The 18,766-nt window shown below is 44.3% G+C and overlaps 1 protein-coding gene across 3 annotated transcripts in view; it reads right to left on the reverse strand.

Moving 5' to 3' along the window:
* Window positions 1-18,766, reverse strand: part of LOC129859874 (fibroblast growth factor 14-like) — a 97,003-nt gene that overhangs the window by 13,442 nt on the left and 64,795 nt on the right. For 2 of the 3 annotated variants that reach the window (XM_055930096.1, XM_055930098.1), the window contains exons 2-3: window positions 6,514-6,624; window positions 5,912-6,015 (exon numbers count right to left, since the gene is read on the reverse strand). In XM_055930096.1, coding sequence (XP_055786071.1) covers window positions 5,912-6,015; window positions 6,514-6,624 — 215 coding nt within the window. Of the gene's footprint in view, window positions 1-5,911; window positions 6,016-6,513; window positions 6,625-14,048; window positions 15,359-18,766 lie in introns of those variants that run through there. The other variant, XM_055930097.1, reaches the window with a different exon arrangement.

Genomic DNA, 18,766 nt, shown 5'->3' on the forward strand with positions numbered 1-18,766 from the left:
AATCGCACTAAACGGATATAAATTGCTATAAAACGCTTTAATTTAACTACCTTATGATGTTTTTAACTCCTATAACGAGTAAAAACATGACCGGAGAAATATAACAGGCTAAACTAACGCTTGGAAAAATAGCAGGTCGATGTCCTCCACGCGCATGACGCAGCTGGAAAGGAGCTCCTACCTACAGGGTTTTTTAATTTATAGTGCCTGTGATTGCGCAATCGACCCCATTCAAATCGTCATCACGTAAAGGCATCCAGGGGAAGACGTAAGCAGTGTCCGTATACTCATAGGAATAACATTGGCCTTAAAACTGACTCCAGAACAGTGGCAAAATTTCTGAAATCTGACTCCATGTCAGGGAAATTGCTGTAGAATGGGTTCTGTTCCACTTAGAGACAAAATTTCAACTCCTATAGAAACTATAGACTGTTTTCTATCCAATAATAATAATAATATGCATATTGTACGATCAAGAATTTTGTAGGAAGCCGTTTCAAAAATTACACGATTACCATAAATAGTGACAACAGCGCCCCCAGCCTTAACTTAAAAGGGCAATCTTCATTTTTGGCAAAAATAATTTTTGTATAAGTTATCTTTTTGAAAATATTTTGGCCGTTGTGGTTTAAACCAAAAAAGCAATACGATACTCTGAGAAAAATGGCGTAAACATGGTGTTCAGTTCTACAGTTGGCTGTATCTCTTCAGCTGCCATTTACTGTTAACATGGAGAGGTATAGAGTAGCATCCTTGCTGTTGTGTGTCCTGTCTGGTTGTCCATTAGTGAGGATGACACCATGCTCTTCCTTTCAACTCCACAAACCTTTCATCTAGTCATCCTGTCCTGTCTCTGCCTCTGGATCCAACACGCACGTGCACACACACACGCCACAAGGTCTATGTCAGAAAACAGATGCTCTGGTATAGAGACGAAAAGTGAGAGAGAGAGAGAGAGAAGAGGAAGAGAGAGAGAAGAGGAAGGGAGGAGAGAGAGAGTGAGAGAACAGGAAGTGAGAGAGAGAGAGAGAGAGAGAGAGAGAGAGAGAGAGAGAGAGAGAGAGAAGAGAGGAAGAGAAGTGGAAGTGAAGAGAGAGATAGCGAGAGAAGAGGAAGAAAGAGAGAGAGACAGAAGAGGGAGAGAAGAGAGAGACCGAGAAAAGAGAAAGAGAGAGAGAGAGAGAAGAGGGAGAGAAGAGAGAGAGCGAGGGAAGAGGAAGAGAGAGAGAGAGAGAGAGAGAGAGAGAGAGAGAGAGAAAGAGGGAGAGCGAGCGAGCGAGAAGACAAAGAGGGAGCGAGAGAGAGAGAAGAGAGGGAGAGAAGAGGAAGAGAAGAGAGAGAGGGAGAGAAGAGGGAGAGAAGAGAGAGGGAGAGAAGAGGAAGAGAGAGAGCGAGAGAAGAGAAAGAGAGAGAGAGAAGGAAGAGGAGAAGAGAGAGAGAAGGAAGAGAGGGAAGAGGAAGAGAGAGAGAGAGAGAAGAGAGGGAGAGAAGAGGAAGAGAGAGAGCGAGAGAAGAGAAAGAGAGAGAGAGAAGGAAGAGGAGAAGAGAGAGAGAAGGAAGAGAGGGAAGAGGAAGAGAGAGAGAGAGAAGAGAGGGAGAGAAGAGGAAGAGAGAGAGCGAGAGAAGAGAAAGAGAGAGAGAGAAGGAAGAGGAGAAGAGAGAGAGAAGGAAGAGAGGGAAGAGGAAGAGAGAGAGACAGCAAAATAGAGATATACACACAGCCATACAAAGGTTTAATGTATTTCTCCACCAAATAAACAAATAACTAATTATCCCCCAGCCAATATCTGAGCTACAGTATGTGTGTGTGCATACGGCCCAGGGTAACTTCTGTCTTTGTTCCTCAAAGCCGCAACAATATCCCCCCCCCCCCCCCCCCCCCCCCCCCCCCCACACACACACACTGCTCCTCCTGATCCCTATCCTGCCTTTCCAAATTATAACCAAATCACCCAGGAATATTCCGGAAATTAGGAAAGACCACTGCTGGCAAGCATCCACTTAAATAGCAACGGGGAGCAATTGTGGGAAAGATGACAGTTAAGAGTTTCAGCATGTGTAAATGTAAAATGTAAGTGTGTGTGCACGCATGTGTTGCCTATGTATTCATGTATTTAATATGTCATGGAACATGTCAGCTCATAGGCATCAGCAGTCTCTGGGCAGGAATTAGTTGTCTCCTTGTATCTCTACTGAACAAAAATATAAACGCAACATGTAAAGTGTTGGTCACATGTTTCATGAGCTTAAATAAAAGATCCCAGAAATGTTAGTTACGTACAAAAAGTGTATTTCTCTCAAATTTTGACCTCTACATCCGGCTTCTTCACCTGCGGGATCGTTCGAGACCAGCCACCTGGACAGCTGATGAAACTGATTAGTATTTTTGTCTTGTTTTGTGGGGAAAAGGTGGCACATACAGCATCTATCTTACTTACGTTTTCCTCCATAGTATTAACATGTACAGGATATGATAGTTCTCCCTCCATAGTATTAACATGTACAGGATATGATAGTTCTCCCTCCATAGTATTAACATGGACAGGATATGATAGTTCTCCCTCCATAGTATTAACATGTACAGGATATGATAGTTCTCCCTCCATAGTATTAACATGTACAGGATATGATAGTTCTCCCTCCATAGTATTAACATGTACAGGATATGATAGTTCTCCCTCCATTGTATTAACATGTACTGAATATGATAGTTCTCCCTCCATAGTATTAACATGTACTGAATAGGATAGTTCTCCCTCCATAGAAAACTCTAAGACCCGACGGTGAGGGCTACTGTATATACTGTACACTGTTTTTGTTACTATAAAGGTGTAAACCAACATACAGGTTTCCGTGTAACTGTGTGTTGTCTGTGTGTCTGCATGAGTGTGTGCTCGAGTACTCAGATGTGCATGCGTGTGTGTGTGTGTGTGTGTGTGTGTGTGTGTTGTGTGTCTGCATGAGTGTGTGCTCGAGTACTCAGATGTGTGTGCTCTTCACACTCTTCAACACACACTCAGAGCTGGTTTCCTCTTGCCCAGCGTCGTTGGTAATTAACACATACCAGATCATTTCACACTAGGCCATCTGTTGACTGCAGAGACAGAGACCGAGAGAGATGGGTGGAAAGAGACGAGTCTCTCTACAACCAGAGAGCTGTCTCATCTGTCTGACAGATGTGTAGTACTATAGTTCATCTTGATGCTTCATCTTCAGGAGGAGTAACACTCTATTCTTGATCTTACTGTTAAGGGTCGGCCATCTTGTGTCTTTGTGATTCATCAAAGCAACGCCTCTATAAACCATTTAGTTCCAGGTAGTTATCAATTGTGTTGAATTCTTTGAAATGCTAGAGCAACATATCTGTTGTATTATTATAAAACATCATTCTTCGGTAAAAAACAGATACTATCTGTTAAATCCCTAACAGGACTGTTTTTTTTTCTCCTCTTCATAGTCAGTGGCGTGTGTGTGTGTGTGTGTGTGTGTGTGTGTGTGTGTGTGTGTGTGTGTGTGTGTGTGTGTGTGTGTGTGTGTGTGTGTGTGTGTGTGTCTGTGTGTGTGCGTGTGCGTGTGTCTGTGTGTGTGTGTGTGTGTGTGTGTGTGTGTGTGTGTGTGTGTGTGTGTGTGTGTGTGTGTGTGTGCGTGCGTGCGTGCGTGTGTGTGTGTGTGTGTGTGTGTATGTGTGCGGCGGCTGCATGTGGACAGGACTTCCCCCATCAATAATTAAAAAGCAGCCCTCCTCCCTCTGTCTCTAACTGAACAGAGACAAGAACAGAACACATCTCTCCTCCAAAAAGGACAGAACAAGCGCCCGGCTGCTCTCCTCTCTGCAGCATAATATCACTCTCCCTCGCTCCGACTCAGTGAGGAAAAAGAGGGATATTTGACTGCTCTGCTGTGTCAGGGTCGGGAATAATTCATATTTCTCCCTCCCTCCCTCCCTCCCTCCCTCCCTCCCTCCCTCCCTCCCTCCCACTCTCTCTACTCATCTTTCTCACCACTTCACTTTCTCGCAAGGAACCCCTCAAGTTTCCTTGGAGACAAGGAGAGAGAGGAGGCTTTGGGTGCAAACGAATGTGGATTTCTCTCTATTTCAATCTCTCTATCTCTTTCTCTCTCTGCTGGTCTTTTCCATATAAAGCTCCTTGTCAGAACACTACCTGTCGAAGCAGAAGCAGCAGCTGATGTAATTCCATTATTATGTGATGAACAAAGAGGATGAGTAATGGTGAATTCACAATGAGAAACACTCAGGGAACTGTTCTTCTGATACATCTACTGTCATATAGTGACATGCCCATTGATTCATCACCAACCTCATAAAGACTAGAGAACTATTCAAGATAGGAATCTTACTGAGGAGTCATATAATGTTGCAACCTAAAGAGAAGATGACCTCTTGTGCCCTACCTAGGGTAATGACCAGAGGAGGCTGGTGGGAGGCGCTACAGGAGGATGGGCTCACTGTAAAGGCTGGAATGGAATCAATGGAACGGAGTCAAATGTGTAGTTTCCATATGTTTGATACCGTTCCATTGATTCCATTCCAGCCTTTACAATGAGCCCGTCCTCCTATAGCGCCTCCCACCAGCCTCCTCTGGTCATGACAGTATTTAGTATTCATGACGCATGTTCCCCTTCATACGAACCCGGGGTGAACCAATGGTCAGACAGATAGCACTGTACACAAAAAATCAGCCACGGAAGTTTTTTGAGCGAGAATAAAGACGACTTTCGAGTAGTAAGACATGTTAATAAGAAGGGGCTAGAAGTGTCTTATATGGTGAGCTACTGAGTGGCTAGGACAGGCAAGACCCATACTATTGTGGAGGACTTAATTGTTCCTGCTGCCGCGGATATGGCTGGGACAATGCTGGGGGAAAAGGCCAAACTATACAGACAAACAACACTGTTTCACGATGCATCGGTGACATGAGATGTTTTGAAACAATTACTGCTTCGCAAACAAGCCAGTGAATTCTATGCGTTACAGCTGGATGAACAGACGTGGCGGGCCTGGCACAGCTCCTGGTATATGTCCCGTTACGTTTGTGGGGGGTCAATTAAGGAAGACATCCTCTTCTGCAAACCACTGGAAACCCAACATTGCAGATTTATGTGCATCCTTTCAAGCACACCCTTCTCATTAACCTGTGGTGAGTTATTCAACATTTTGATGAACAAATAAGGTTGAATATGTAAGATGGCTAAATAAAGAGCAAATGATTGATTATCATTATATTATTATTTGTGCCTTGGTCCTATAAGAGCTCTTTGTCACTTCCCACGAGCCGGGTTGTGACAAAAACTCACACTCATTCTTATGTTTAATAAATGTATCGTATAGTGTGTGTTTGGCAGGCTTACAATGATGGCAAAAAACAACATTTGAGAGTGCTCTGACCCTGGTGCTAGAGGGGAGGGGGTACGCAGCTGGAGGTTGAATGTTTGAAAGGGTACGGGACTATAAAAAGTTTGGAAATCACTGCATTAGCCAAATCCTCACTATGGCCTCTGGGGAAACGTACAGGTATTTCTCCTAAAGGATTCCAGGATCTTGATGAACCCAGTGTGTCTACAGGACAGGTGGGCTGTATATTAGTACGGTGACTGAGGGATAGAAAGGTTGTGTTTACACAGGCAGCCCAATTACAATCTTTTTTTCACTAATCACTAACCTGTCAGATCTTTTGCCAATAATGGGGCAAAAGATCAGATTTGGGCTGTCTGTGTAAACGCAGCCTAAGATAGATCGATCTATCTATCTAATAATTACACACATACACTTATAGAAGAAAACTGAGAATTGTCATAGTAATCAACAGATGACTAAACATTCTGAAAATCAGCTCAACCAAGATGGCCGCCCGGCAGGCACACGCCATCATCAGCATTGGTCTGTACTCACTGATGTGTAGAGGTGTCCCTCCCCGTTCATGGCGATGTACAGACCCATCTTGACTGACTGGATGGCCACCACTCGAAGGCCCACTGGGATGAGGTTGAACAAAGCTGAGAGACAAATCAGCACAGTAAAGCAGATTGACAATCTTACCAGAATAAACATTATTGTGTGTGTGTGTGTGTGTGTGTGTGTGTGTCTCTGTGTGTGTACGTAGCGTACGTATGCATCTATATAAGATTCAGATACTCAGTCAACCATGTGACACAGTTACACACACACACACACACACACACACACACATGACTAGAATGGAACAATACAGTATATACATGAAAGCTACCAGAACACTTAATCACATGAATGGATCACGAGACGTGTATGAGACTTGACACATGCGTGTAGTAGCCGTGTGAGTAATGACATTAGTCACAGAGCCGTGTTCATCTGGACTTCTGTGTGTCAGTTCTCATTTGTCCATGTCTGACATGTACTCCATGAGATCTGTGATTGGGTGACTTCTGATAAAATGTCTGTCACTGGGTTGACGGAGGTTGCCACTCAATCTACCCCCCTCTGTGTGCGCATGTGTGTTCGTGCGGACTCACAGGAGTTAGTGCCGTCATCTTTGGTCCCGTCCAGACATCCATCTGGGTTCATCTGCAAGTAGTATCCCTGTCTGCAGTACAACCTGGTCACTATGCCCTTAAGCTGTGGATCTAGAGAGAGAGGAGAGAGAGAGAAGAGAGGAGAGAGAAGAAAGAGGAGAGAAGAGAGAGAGGAGAGAGAAGAGAGAGAGGAGAGAGGAGAGAAGAGAGGAGAAATAGAAGAAAGAGAAGAGAGAGAGAGGAGAGAGGAGAGAGAGAAGAAAGAGAAGAGAGAGAAGAGAGAGAGGAGAGAGAAGAGAGAGAGAGGAGAGAGAAGAGAAGAGAGGAGAAATAGAAGAAAGAGAAGAGAGAGAGAGGAGAGAGGAGAGAGAGAAGAAAGAGAAGAGAGAGAAGAGAGAGAGGAGAGAGAAGAGAGAGAGAGGAGAGAGAAGAGAGAGAAGAGAGAGAGAGGAGAGAGAGAAGAAAGAGGAGAGAGAGAAGAGAGAGAGGAGAGAGAAGAGAGAGTCTCATTATTAAAAGGTGGGCTGGCTTCAGTGTTGATATGACAATATCAGTCTGTTTTCACACAAAAAAGAGCGAGCAGACAGACCGGAGCTCAGGAGAAAAAGCTCTTAATCTCAGAAATGTCTGAGAATGTCAGCATGTGTGTGCAACCCAGTCCACACCCACACAGGCCCGAGACTTCATTACGTTCTCCCCCAACTCCTTGTCACAAAACAGACGGAGGGAGAAGCATGTCAAACAGGGAAACAGAGAGAGAAAGATAAGAGAAGGTAAGAGAAGGATTTTGGAACAGTGTTCTAGGGCTGAGGAGAAAGAGAAAAATAATAAAGGAACAGAAAGAGAAGCCATGGATAAACAGTGGTGAAATAGCTGGACCCAACACACACATACAGTGCATTCGGAAAGTATTCAGACCCGTTGACTTTCCCCACATTTTGTTACGTTACAGCCTTATTCTAAAATGGATTCAATTGTTTTTTCCCCTCATCAATCTACACAAAATTCCCCATAATGACGAAGCAAAAAGAGGTTTCTAGACATTTTAGCAAATGTATAAATAAAAAATAAAATCCGGAAATATCACATTTACATAACTATTCAGATCCTTTACTCAGTACTTTGTTGAAGCACCTTTAGCAGCGATTACAGCCTCAAGTCTTCTTGGGTATGACGTTACAAGCTTGACACACCTGTATTTGTGGAGTTTCTACCATTCTTCTCTGCAGATCCTCTCAAGCTCTTTCAGGTTGGATGTGGAGCGTTGCTGCACAGCTATTTTCAAGTCTCTCCAGAGATGTTCGATCTGGTTCAAGTCCGGGCTTTAGCTGGGCCACTCAAGGACATTCACAGACTTGTTCTGAAGCCACTCTTGCGTTGTCTTGGCTGTGTGTTTCGGGTCGTTGTCATACTGGAAGGTGAACCTTGCTCCGTTCATCTTTCCCTCAATCCTGGCTAGTCTCTCAGTCCCTGCCGCTGAAAAACATCCCCCCAGCCTGATTCTGCCACCACCATGCTTCACCGTAGTGATGGTGCCAGGTTTCCTCCAAACGTGACGCTTGGCATTCAGGCCAAAGAGTTCAATCTTGGTTTCAATCAGACCAGAGAATCTTGTTTCTCATGGTCTGAGAGTCTTTAGGCGCCTTTTGGCAAACTACAAGAGGGCTGTCATGTGCCTTTTACTGAGGAGTGGCATCCGTCCGGCCACTCTACTATAAAGGCCTGATTGGTGGAGTGCTGCGGAGATCGTTGTCCTTCCGGAAAGTTCTCCCATCTCCACAGAGGAAATCTGGAGCTTTGTCAGAGTGACAATGGGGTCTTGGTCAACTCGCTGACCAAGGCCCTTCTCCCCCGATTGCTCAATTTGGCCAGGTGGCCAGCTCTAGGAAGAGTCTTGGTGGTTCCAAACTTCTTCCATTTAATAATGATGAAGGCCACTGTGTTCTTTTGGACCTTCAATGCTGCAGACCTTTTTTGGTACCCTTCCCCAGATCTGTGCCTCGACACAAACCTGTCTAGAAGCTCTACGGACAATTCCTTAGACCTCATGGCTTGGTTTTTGCTCTGACATGCACTGACAACTGTGGAACTTTACAGTATATAGACTGGTGTGTGCCTTTCCTAATCATGTCCAGTCAATTGAACTTACCACAGGTGGACTCTAATCAAGTTATAGAAACATCTCAAGGATGATCAATGGAAACAGGATGCACCTGAGCTCAATTTCGAGTCTCATAGCAAAGGGTCTGAATACTTATGTAAATAAGGTATTTCTGTTTTCTATTTTTAATACATTTGCAAACATTTCTAAAAAACAGTTTTCACTTTGTCATTATGGGGTATTGAGTGTAGATTGATGAGGGAATTTAAAAAAAATTGATTTTAGCATAAGGCTGTAACATAACAAAATGTGGAAAAAGTCAAGGGGTCTGAATGGTTTCTGAATGCACCGTACACAGACCGCACCATCCTGCCTCACACACACACACACACACACACACACACACACACACACACACACACACACACACACACACACACACACACACACACACACACACACACACACACACACACACACACACTCTCTACACACACTTTCTTTCACACAAACAGACCACACCCTCTTCTGAGTGTCTACAGCAATGTGGAGATCCCCTCTGAAGTTGTTGTTGGTTGTGGTGATGTGTGTGTGCCAGAGAAAAAAAGGTATGCTCCAATGAACATGATAGATTAGAACTGCAGACGAGACTGACCCAGTTTAGAAGAGCGAGGGAGGGAAATAGAGGAAGAGAGAGCGAGAGAAAGGGATTTTCCAGTTTTCACACCAGGGACAGGGGTGTGACGGAAGGAATGGTTACCAACCCTCTACACTAGTAGTCTGTCTGTTCAGCTCAACTTCCAACCACCTGAGAATACATTTAAGAAGATCTTAGACAACGTCTGGTCATTTTAATTTGGGGGTAAAAAAACACTTTAACCGTCTATTACTAAAGTAGAGATGATGAGATAGAGGTGGAGTCACTGAGATGAGAACAGAGTATGAGGAGATAGAGGTGAAGTCACTGAGATGAGAACAGAGTATGAGGAGATAGAGGTGAAGTCACTGAGATGAGAACAGAGTAGAGTATGAGGCGATAGAGGTGAAGTCACTGAGATGAGAACAGAGTAGAGATGAGGAGATAGAGGTGAAGTCACTGAGATGAGAACAGAGTAGAGATGAGGAGATAGAGGTGAAGTCACTGAGATGAGAACAGAGTATGAGGAGATAGAGGTGAAGTCACTGAGATGAGAACAGAGTATGAGGAGATAGAGGTGGAGTCACTGAGATGAGAACAGAGTATGAGGAGATAGAGGTGAAGTCACTGAGATGAGAACAGAGTATGAGGCGATAGAGGTGGAGTCACTGAGATGAGAACAGAGTAGAGTATGAGGCGATAGAGGTGAAGTCACTGAGATGAGAACAGAGTAGAGATGAGGAGATAGAGGTGAAGTCACTGAGATGAGAACAGAGTAGAGATGAGGAGATAGAGGTGAAGTCACTGAGATGAGAACAGAGTATGAGGAGATAGAGGTGAAGTCACTGAGATGAGAACAGAGTATGAGGAGATAGAGGTTGGAGTCACTGAGATGAGAACAGAGTATGAGGAGATAGAGGTTGGAGTCACTGAGATGAGAACAGAGTATGAGGAGATAGAGGTGGAGTCACTGAGATGAGAACAGAGTAGAGATGAGGAGATAGAGGTGAAGTCACTGAGATGAGAACAGAGTATGAGGAGATAGAGGTGGAGTCACTGAGATGAGAACAGAGTAGAGATGAGGAGATAGAGGTGAAGTCACTGAGATGAGAACAGAGTATGAGGAGATAGAGCTGAAGTCACTGAGATGAGAACAGAGTATGAGGAGATAGAGGTGAAGTCACTGAGATGAGAACAGAGTATGAGGAGATAGAGGTGGAGTCACTGAGATGAGAACAGAGTAGAGTATGAGGCGATAGAGGTGAAGTCACTGAGATGAGAACAGAGTAGAGATGAGGAGATAGAGGTGAAGTCACTGAGATGAGAACAGAGTAGAGATGAGGAGATAGAGGTGAAGTCACTGAGATGAGAACAGAGTAGAGTATGAGGAGATAGAGGTGAAGTCACTGAGATGAGAACAGAGTATGAGGAGATAGAGGTGAAGTCACTGAGATGAGAACAGAGTATGAGGAGATAGAGGTGGAGTCACTGAGATGAGAACAGAGTAGAGATGAGGAGATAGAGGTGGAGTCACTGAGATGAGAGTAGTGTGGATTATGCTCTAGAAGGACTTCAACAGTACAGATTCACTTAGAGAGACCCATTTAAACACTGTTTAATCAAGTGTGTCAGGGCTTCCTCTAATACCTTAATGAGTCTCTCGCTCTCTCTGTGTGTGTGTGTCCTTATGGAAACCCTGTTCTGTATGAGTGTTAAATTAAGGAGTGTTACCAGACCATTGACTTCCACTCCGAGACAGAGAGGGTATCAGGAAGACACATCTGTACCATAACTAGACTCCCCGAAAGAGCCTCCTTTATGGATGGTTCATCCTGGGTCTGGGTTCCCTGAGCCTCTGTAGCGTTACATAGTTCAAATCTGCACAGTCAAACATGACATGGAATATGGGAAAAACAAAGCCCTTTTCCTAAAGTGTATCTCTTTTTCAATGGAAACACTTGGTCAAGACGACCCAAAACAGATACAAAATTCCCAAGCTTCCATAAATCTGACTAATGGAATTGTATTTCTTAACTTTGGGAATTCTGTCTGCTTCAACAGGTAGGGTCTCTTTCCTTCCTCACTGACCTGCTGTGTGTTACTGGGGAGAAATTCCCATTTTCCCAGATTCCCATCTCCTGTCTGTTACTAGGGAAACTGGTCCAGGATTCCCTCTTTGTATGGGTTGCCATGGATACAGTCTCGTGATTCCAATGTCCCTGTCTGCTTATCCAGAGGAAGGTATTCCCCCGTCTTTGTCTGCGTTGTTCCAACACCGCTAATCTCTGGTTATCCTCCCCATGATGATCCATATCATTTTCATCAAAATGATATTGATCTATTGAATAGAACATGTATTGAATAAGGCCTGTCGCCATAAATCAAAATGTCAATATCATAAGATTCTGTATTGCACGAGAGCAATCATTACAGTAGTTGTCATCATTGGTAGGCTACTCTATATGAGGAATATCTGGAGTCTACATGGGCTCTCAGGTCAACTACAGATGGTGGACGTTCCTGTAACATACATGTACTGGGAATTCTATGACCAATGATTGATTTCTGCTATTTGTGACGACCTGAAGGAAGGTGTAAGAAGGAAGAACACATTTCACACTACTTCAAGAAGCAGAAGAGGAGAGGATGGCTTTTCCCAGTATTTGAACATTACCTATGAGAGAGGGAGAGAGAGAGAGAGAATGAAAGATGGAAGAGAGGCATAGATAGAGAGGAGGAGAGTCTATGTTTGCCCTTCAGAAAACCTTATGTGTGTGTCGCCAGGATTCAGACCCAGTCACGCAGTCAGAGTGGCGAGAGGAGAGGAGAAAAGAGAGGAGAGAGCCTGAGGATATATGGCCAGGCTTCAACCAGAAGCTACCACAGCTGGAAGCAGGAAGGAGGGAGGGAAGGAGGGAGAGGGGGGGGGGGGATAGTGGAAGGAGAGAGGAGGAGGAGAGAAGGGAGATGAGTGGTGAGAGTGGAGGAAACAAGTTGTAAGGGAGGAAGGAGGAGAGAGGGAAGGAGAGAGAAGAAGGGAGAGGGGACTGTCTAAACGTCACCATCACACTCTGAGCGATAAGAGTAAGGGGTTATACCTCCTCTCCAACACACACACAGCCCTGTAAACCCTCTCAGATATCCGATAAGGATACCACAGAAGTTTTCATCTTTACATTCGGAGAATTCTTATATCCCTACATGTCAGCTGAGAGTGTATCAGAATGACTCCAGCCTTCTAGAACTGCTCTTGTTCATTTAGATGGTTGAGAATGTTCAGAAAGCAGATGGGCGAGACTAGAGATTTGGAAAAGAGATTAAGATAGAGAGATACTGTATCATGAACAGAGGAGACCCTGGAGAGAAAATGGTAGATGAAGGACGGAGAGGGAGGGAGAGAGGGGGAAAGGGAGGGAGAGATGGGGAAGAGAGGGGGGCAGTAGTTCCTTCTGGAATCAAGGCAGACATGACCTTTTCTCTGTCTTACTGAAAAATGAATCGTAACAAAAGAGATGTTCAACAGATCAAAGCACCATTCCTTCTATCCCACTTTCATCTCTTCTTTCTATCCTTCTCTACTCTTCTCTTCCCTTCATCCTTCACTCCCTCTCCTCCCCTTTCATCCTTCTCTTCCTCCATCCATCTCCTCTTTCTTTCTTTCTTTCTTTCTTTCTCTGCCCTCCCCTCGTTCATTATTCTCCTTTTCTCCCACTCTTCCCCTCTCTTCTTCCTTCAATCTCTCTCATCCTTTCCCCTTTCCTCCTCCACCCCACCTCTCCTCCTCCTCTCGTTCCTCTTACCCCCTGCTCACTCCGAGGTTAAGAAACCCTGAATTCATATTTCATTTTCGACAGGATGCTTGAGGCAACTCCCCTCAACTACACACACACACACACACACACACACACACACACACACACACACACACACACACACACACACACACACACACACACACACACACACACACACACACACACACAGCATGTGTCTCAGACTGTACTGTGTTCTGCTTGCATGCACCCCATCTATAAGGCCACAGGTTGCACTGAATGTCATTGGCTTTGACAAAATGGCTGTCACTTGACTGAGGTTGCTGCGCTCACAGTCAGTCACCCCCTCTCTCTCTCCTGAGACCAGTCATGCCAGTTACCCCCTGCCTTACAGAGCTTGTCATGATGTCATTTTCGTATATTGGTGGTGTCAGCTATACTGTATGTATGAATCAAGATATGTCAAATTCAATAGAACACATTTCAAAACCTGTCTGTTCTTTGACTCAACCTGATTCAAGTTCTGTGATAAATACCTATAAAATGGCCAACTGTTTGGTGAGATATTTAATACGGCAACCTGATTCCCCCATCCACCCCTCAAACGTATTTTAATCTGTATGTAACACCTAACTGTAACATCGATTTTGTCTGACTCAAACCCTTCACTCAGAAAGGCAATCAGCAGTAAACCAATCAATGAAAGATTAGGCTAGAAATCGTTATTTTCCCACTTTAGTCTCAACTCCTAGGCTAATTAAAATGCGTAATTTGAAGCCTTGTCGAGAGGACGAGAGCGTCAATGTTATCACAATAACTATATTTGTAAGGAATGAAACAGCAATGTGGTCAAACTTACCAGCCACACTGCTTAGGCTACTTTCGTTAACTACCTGTTTTTATTAATGCATGTAGGGGTAAACTATTGAACCGTTGGAGCTAACGTAAGGCTGCTCTCTCCCTCGCGCTTAATGAAAACCGTAACGTGTCCATGCGTCTCCCGCGCTTTCCGCTCAGCCCACACCTTGTCTCCGTAGCCTTCTCTTCTTCAAGCCGAAGATTCTCACTTTGGAGAAGATGTCGACCAAATTCCCGTTACAAAGTCCTTTATTCTTGTTGGGGCTTCGCCTCCGTCGGTGTGGCGTCGGCCGGTGGACTTGTTGTTCCCGTGCCTGTCTCTTCTGTCGTATCAAACCGCTGGCAATAGCTGCCATGTCTCAACCGAAACAACCCGGGGGGGAAAGGAAACACAGAGCCCGGTCCCCGTTTCCCTTTGGGCACGGAGCGCAGACGGCACAACAAGCGATTATGTTCGGTCTGCAGCTACAGCCCCATAGTTGTGTCTATAACATGTATCTTCTTTATCCGTCAGAAAAACATTTCGACACTACGCAATCAAGTCCAAATACCACATTTCGGTGAGGATACAGAACATTGCGTTGTCATTTTATCATGGTCATTCAACAACTAACAACCTGTCACCGTTGTCAAATGATTTCGAATTTGACTGCGTGAATCCTTGTAGAGGAGAAGGTTTTCCAACCTGATAACATTTCCGATATCCGTACTTGGTCATATTTTATCATTAAATATCTGTGACGTTTGATGTCACATAGTCCAAAAACACGAAAATAATTGTCGAAAGGTTTCGTTCTTCTCCTCGACCAAAAATGTTTAGACTACCCCCCGTCTTCTCCCGGTGATCGACAAAAAATCAAGTCTATCGAAAATGTGAACATGCGAATTTGAAGCCACGCGCTAAAGGAGTCTGTCAGACATACTCTCAAAAACATACGGAGCGATTTTAACGTAATTATCTGAAGGACGCAAGCCCCAGACGCTCCCCGGGTGGGGCTTGCTCCTTGGAAGAGAGGTGTGTGATGCTTGACTCGCGCGCACAGATTCACCAAGTCTGTATGCAAATCCGCCAGTCTCTTCTCCAAAAAAAAAATTAAAATAGAAACGAATAACGGAGGAGCACACAATGACCGAATCGAGATGATTGGAATCAAATAACTAAATAATAATCATCTTGTCTTTAAAAAAAGGCCCGGAGGAACTTCTCTGCATCAGGTTAAATGGTGACGCAATTTTATTTCACGCTTCAGAAACTTCATCCAGCACGTCAGGATTGTTTTTCCCCGGTGAGAAGGGAAAGGGGACAGGACCCGACTCCGGTTGGCTCATGAATTGCTTTCAGATATGAATAAGGGGTGAAAAAGGGTAGTCTACATCAAACGCTCTCCTTCAACTCATCAATCAAAGGAAACGGGAACAGCCAGACCATTCAGATGAAAACAAGAGTCTGTGCGTCAGACCAAAGCCCCCTCGTTCTGGAGAAACCGTTCGGAAAGAAATACCTTAGAAATGACCACAAGCGAGTGAACGCCCTCCGCATAAACGTAACCATTAGCACTAGACACCGCCTGTAACTTTACACAGTATACTGTATTACTTCAACGCAAACTGTTGCTAATACATTGTATACACCGTGCGGACAATGATTGATATATCGTGCTCTGTATTTCGCATGAAGCAGACACCGAGCCGGAGATAGACATGTACCTGTATAGCCAACGTTGAGAATGTTTACACCTCATCTGATGTTAATCTTGATCAGGTGAAAGATAGAGACCCAGCACATTGTCAAGTGGAGGACGTCCCCAAAAGGTTTAATTAGCAATTGCATGTTCTTTAGTATAGGCCTAGAAATATCACATGCACGTGTAAAGAGATCCCAGTCAGCGGCACTCCTGTCTGCATTTAGTCATGTCCAAAAACACGGGACGGTATGGAGAAGTGTTTTCACCCCTATATTCCCCAACACAATCATTGAGACACAATCCATAAAAGACGGCATTAAAACTTCAATCAAAATGGCAAAATAGTCAGTGTTATTGTATCTATAATACAATTAAACGAATCGATGCGATTTAAAATCGAGGGAACGTTGATCCTTTTGGTCAGTTGAATTCATTAACATGGGAGCGCAGATTTTCTGACCGGCGCAAGCCACGTCTGATTTCAGCACCATGGGCAGCGACCGCGGCCTATAGTTCCACCAATCGCATGCTGTCTGCGGCTGCGCTGTGAGAAAACGCGACCCTTGAGTTGAGGAGTAGCCTATAAATGATCCACGTGAACATCTCTCAAGACTAACTGGTATTTTCCTCATAATGTTAACCAAACTGCAAGCTAGCCTATTTTTAACCAGGTCATAAACAATTTAAACGTAGATAGCAGTTAGTCATCGTCTTCCCGGGTAGAAAAGTGTCTTTCTTCACCTGCTGCCTGGAAAAGGGACACGTCTGGAAATGTCCCCATTGAAGCAGAGATGCGTGATCTCAATGGGGCTTCGTCCTGGCTTAATTCAAGTTTTAATTGACTAAATATTTTAAACCCAAACGTCAGAATACCTCCTTCATGGGAGGTTATCCACTGAGGTAGGTTCTTTCAATGTGCTTTCCAAGGATTGTTGTTACATTTCAGTAAAGGAATTGAAACTCTACAGAGTCATCTACAGTTGGTCTCTCTCTCCCAGTAATTAAATCATCTGGTCAAAACCATTAATTCAAGACAAACAGTTTGGCACATTTTCAATCACGTTTAGCTTAGTGGGGCACTTTCTTGAATCTGTATCGGCTTTGGTGGTAGAATTAAAGTTTAAAAAATGCATGAACCAGCGTCGATTCACAGGAGAGATGCAGTAGCCTGCCGGAGTGCTCTGAACTGTACACCCGCCCCGTTTTCAGTTTAATAAATGAAAGGCCTACGGAGCTCAGGTCAGTGGCTGCCTATGCGGGTAGATCCGTTGGGTTTCCTGCGGTCACGTCGTGTTTTCGAACACAGACTCACTGAAGAATGAGAATTCGATGTGATTTTCCGTGACAGTTTACAAGCCATTGACATTAATATTACACCGAAACAGAATTCACTTTTCAAAATTCAGAAGGCATAGCCTTTTCAAATCTGATGACGTTCAAAAAGGCGAAATACCTCCAGGAGAGCTCCAGCCTACAGCAAAGAATTGGGTTACCGAAAAATAAAGTAAAGCTGGGATTTGACCGCTTGAGGGCGCCAGAGTGTTCAGAAAAAGAAGGCGCTTGTAATAAGCAGTCCAGGAGTTGACTCTTGCCGCTGTGCATCTAATCATCCTCTGCCGCAACACAGTAAGGTGCAGGTTGCATGAAATCTATCTCATTGAATCCTCTCCAGTTACTCTATAGCCTATATTCTTTTCACACTACAGTACTTACTGGCCATATGGTCAGACCTGGTGAATGGCATCCCATAACATGGTGTAATAGGAATGAATACCAATCAGCACACTGTCTGTCCCAAATGCTCTATCGCCACATGTACATAACGCTACACATGTGGTTCACCAGAGAACTTCAAGCAGAAAGAGGGTTACATCTATTTAAATCTACTCACTGATTTTAGTGCACACACACACACACACACACACACACACACACACACACACACACACACACACACACACACACACACACACACACACACACACACACACACACACACACACACTCATACAAGGCTGCACACACACACACACACACACACACACACACACACACACACACACACACACACACACACACACACACACACACACACACACACTCATACAAGGCTACACACACACACACACACACACACACACACACACACACACACACACACACACACACACACACACACACACACACACACACACACTCAAACAAGGCTACACACACACACACACACACACACACACACACACACACACACACACACACACACACACACACACACACACACACACACACACACACACACACACATACACATACACACACACACACACACACACACTCATACAAGGCTGCATACACACACATTGCACAGTGGGGAATGGAAATAAAACATCTTGTTGTCTTTGTGCTGATGTTTTTATCCAGGTCAACTGCTGTTGAGGACCATTAATAAATCAAAGCTTCCTGACTACATTTACATAAAAATTCATCCTTTCTCCTCATCTCAATGTTAAAAAAAGCCTTCAAAAGGAAATAATCACCCTCTTCCCCCCTTCCTCCCAAAACTCCCTTCCTTGTCTGTGTAGTGAATAGGAGTAGAACGAATGGTTTAAAAACACTCTCTTACTTATTCTCTCTCCCTTTCTCTCCTCTCATCTCTCTCTCTCTCTCTCTCTCTCTCTCTCTTTCTCTCTCTCTCTCTCTATGCCAAAGGGCCTCATTACTACATATGCAGATGAGTGTGTGAAAAAGAACAAGAGAGAGAGAGAGAAAGAGAGAGAGAGAAAGAGAAAGAGGGAGAGAGAGAGAAAGAGAGAGAGAGAGAGAGTGAAAGAGAGAGAGAGAGAGTGAAAGAGAGAGAGAGAGTGAAAAAGAAAGAGAGAGAGAGAGAGTGAAAGAGAAAGAGAGAGAGAGAAAGTGAGAGAGAGAGTGAGAGAGAGAGTGAAAGAGAGCGAGAGAGAGTGAAAGAGAGAGAGAGAGAGATGATGGAGAGAAGCTGCAGTGTTATATCCCGAGGGGAGTTGGCTATCTACCACATCGAAATCAATACATTAGCTGATCATCCTGTCTGTAGGACTGTTTATGTGTGTATGCTATTTATTTCTTTGTCCTGCATCGTTTCCTTTTATATCCTTCCGAATGAGGTTATCGGGAAAAAGGGCAGAGAAGGATAAAGATAAAGGGATATTTTGTTTTCTGCAGA

Source organism: Salvelinus fontinalis, chromosome 7, assembly GCF_029448725.1.
Source record: "Salvelinus fontinalis isolate EN_2023a chromosome 7, ASM2944872v1, whole genome shotgun sequence".
Taxonomy (NCBI): domain Eukaryota; kingdom Metazoa; phylum Chordata; class Actinopteri; order Salmoniformes; family Salmonidae; genus Salvelinus; species Salvelinus fontinalis.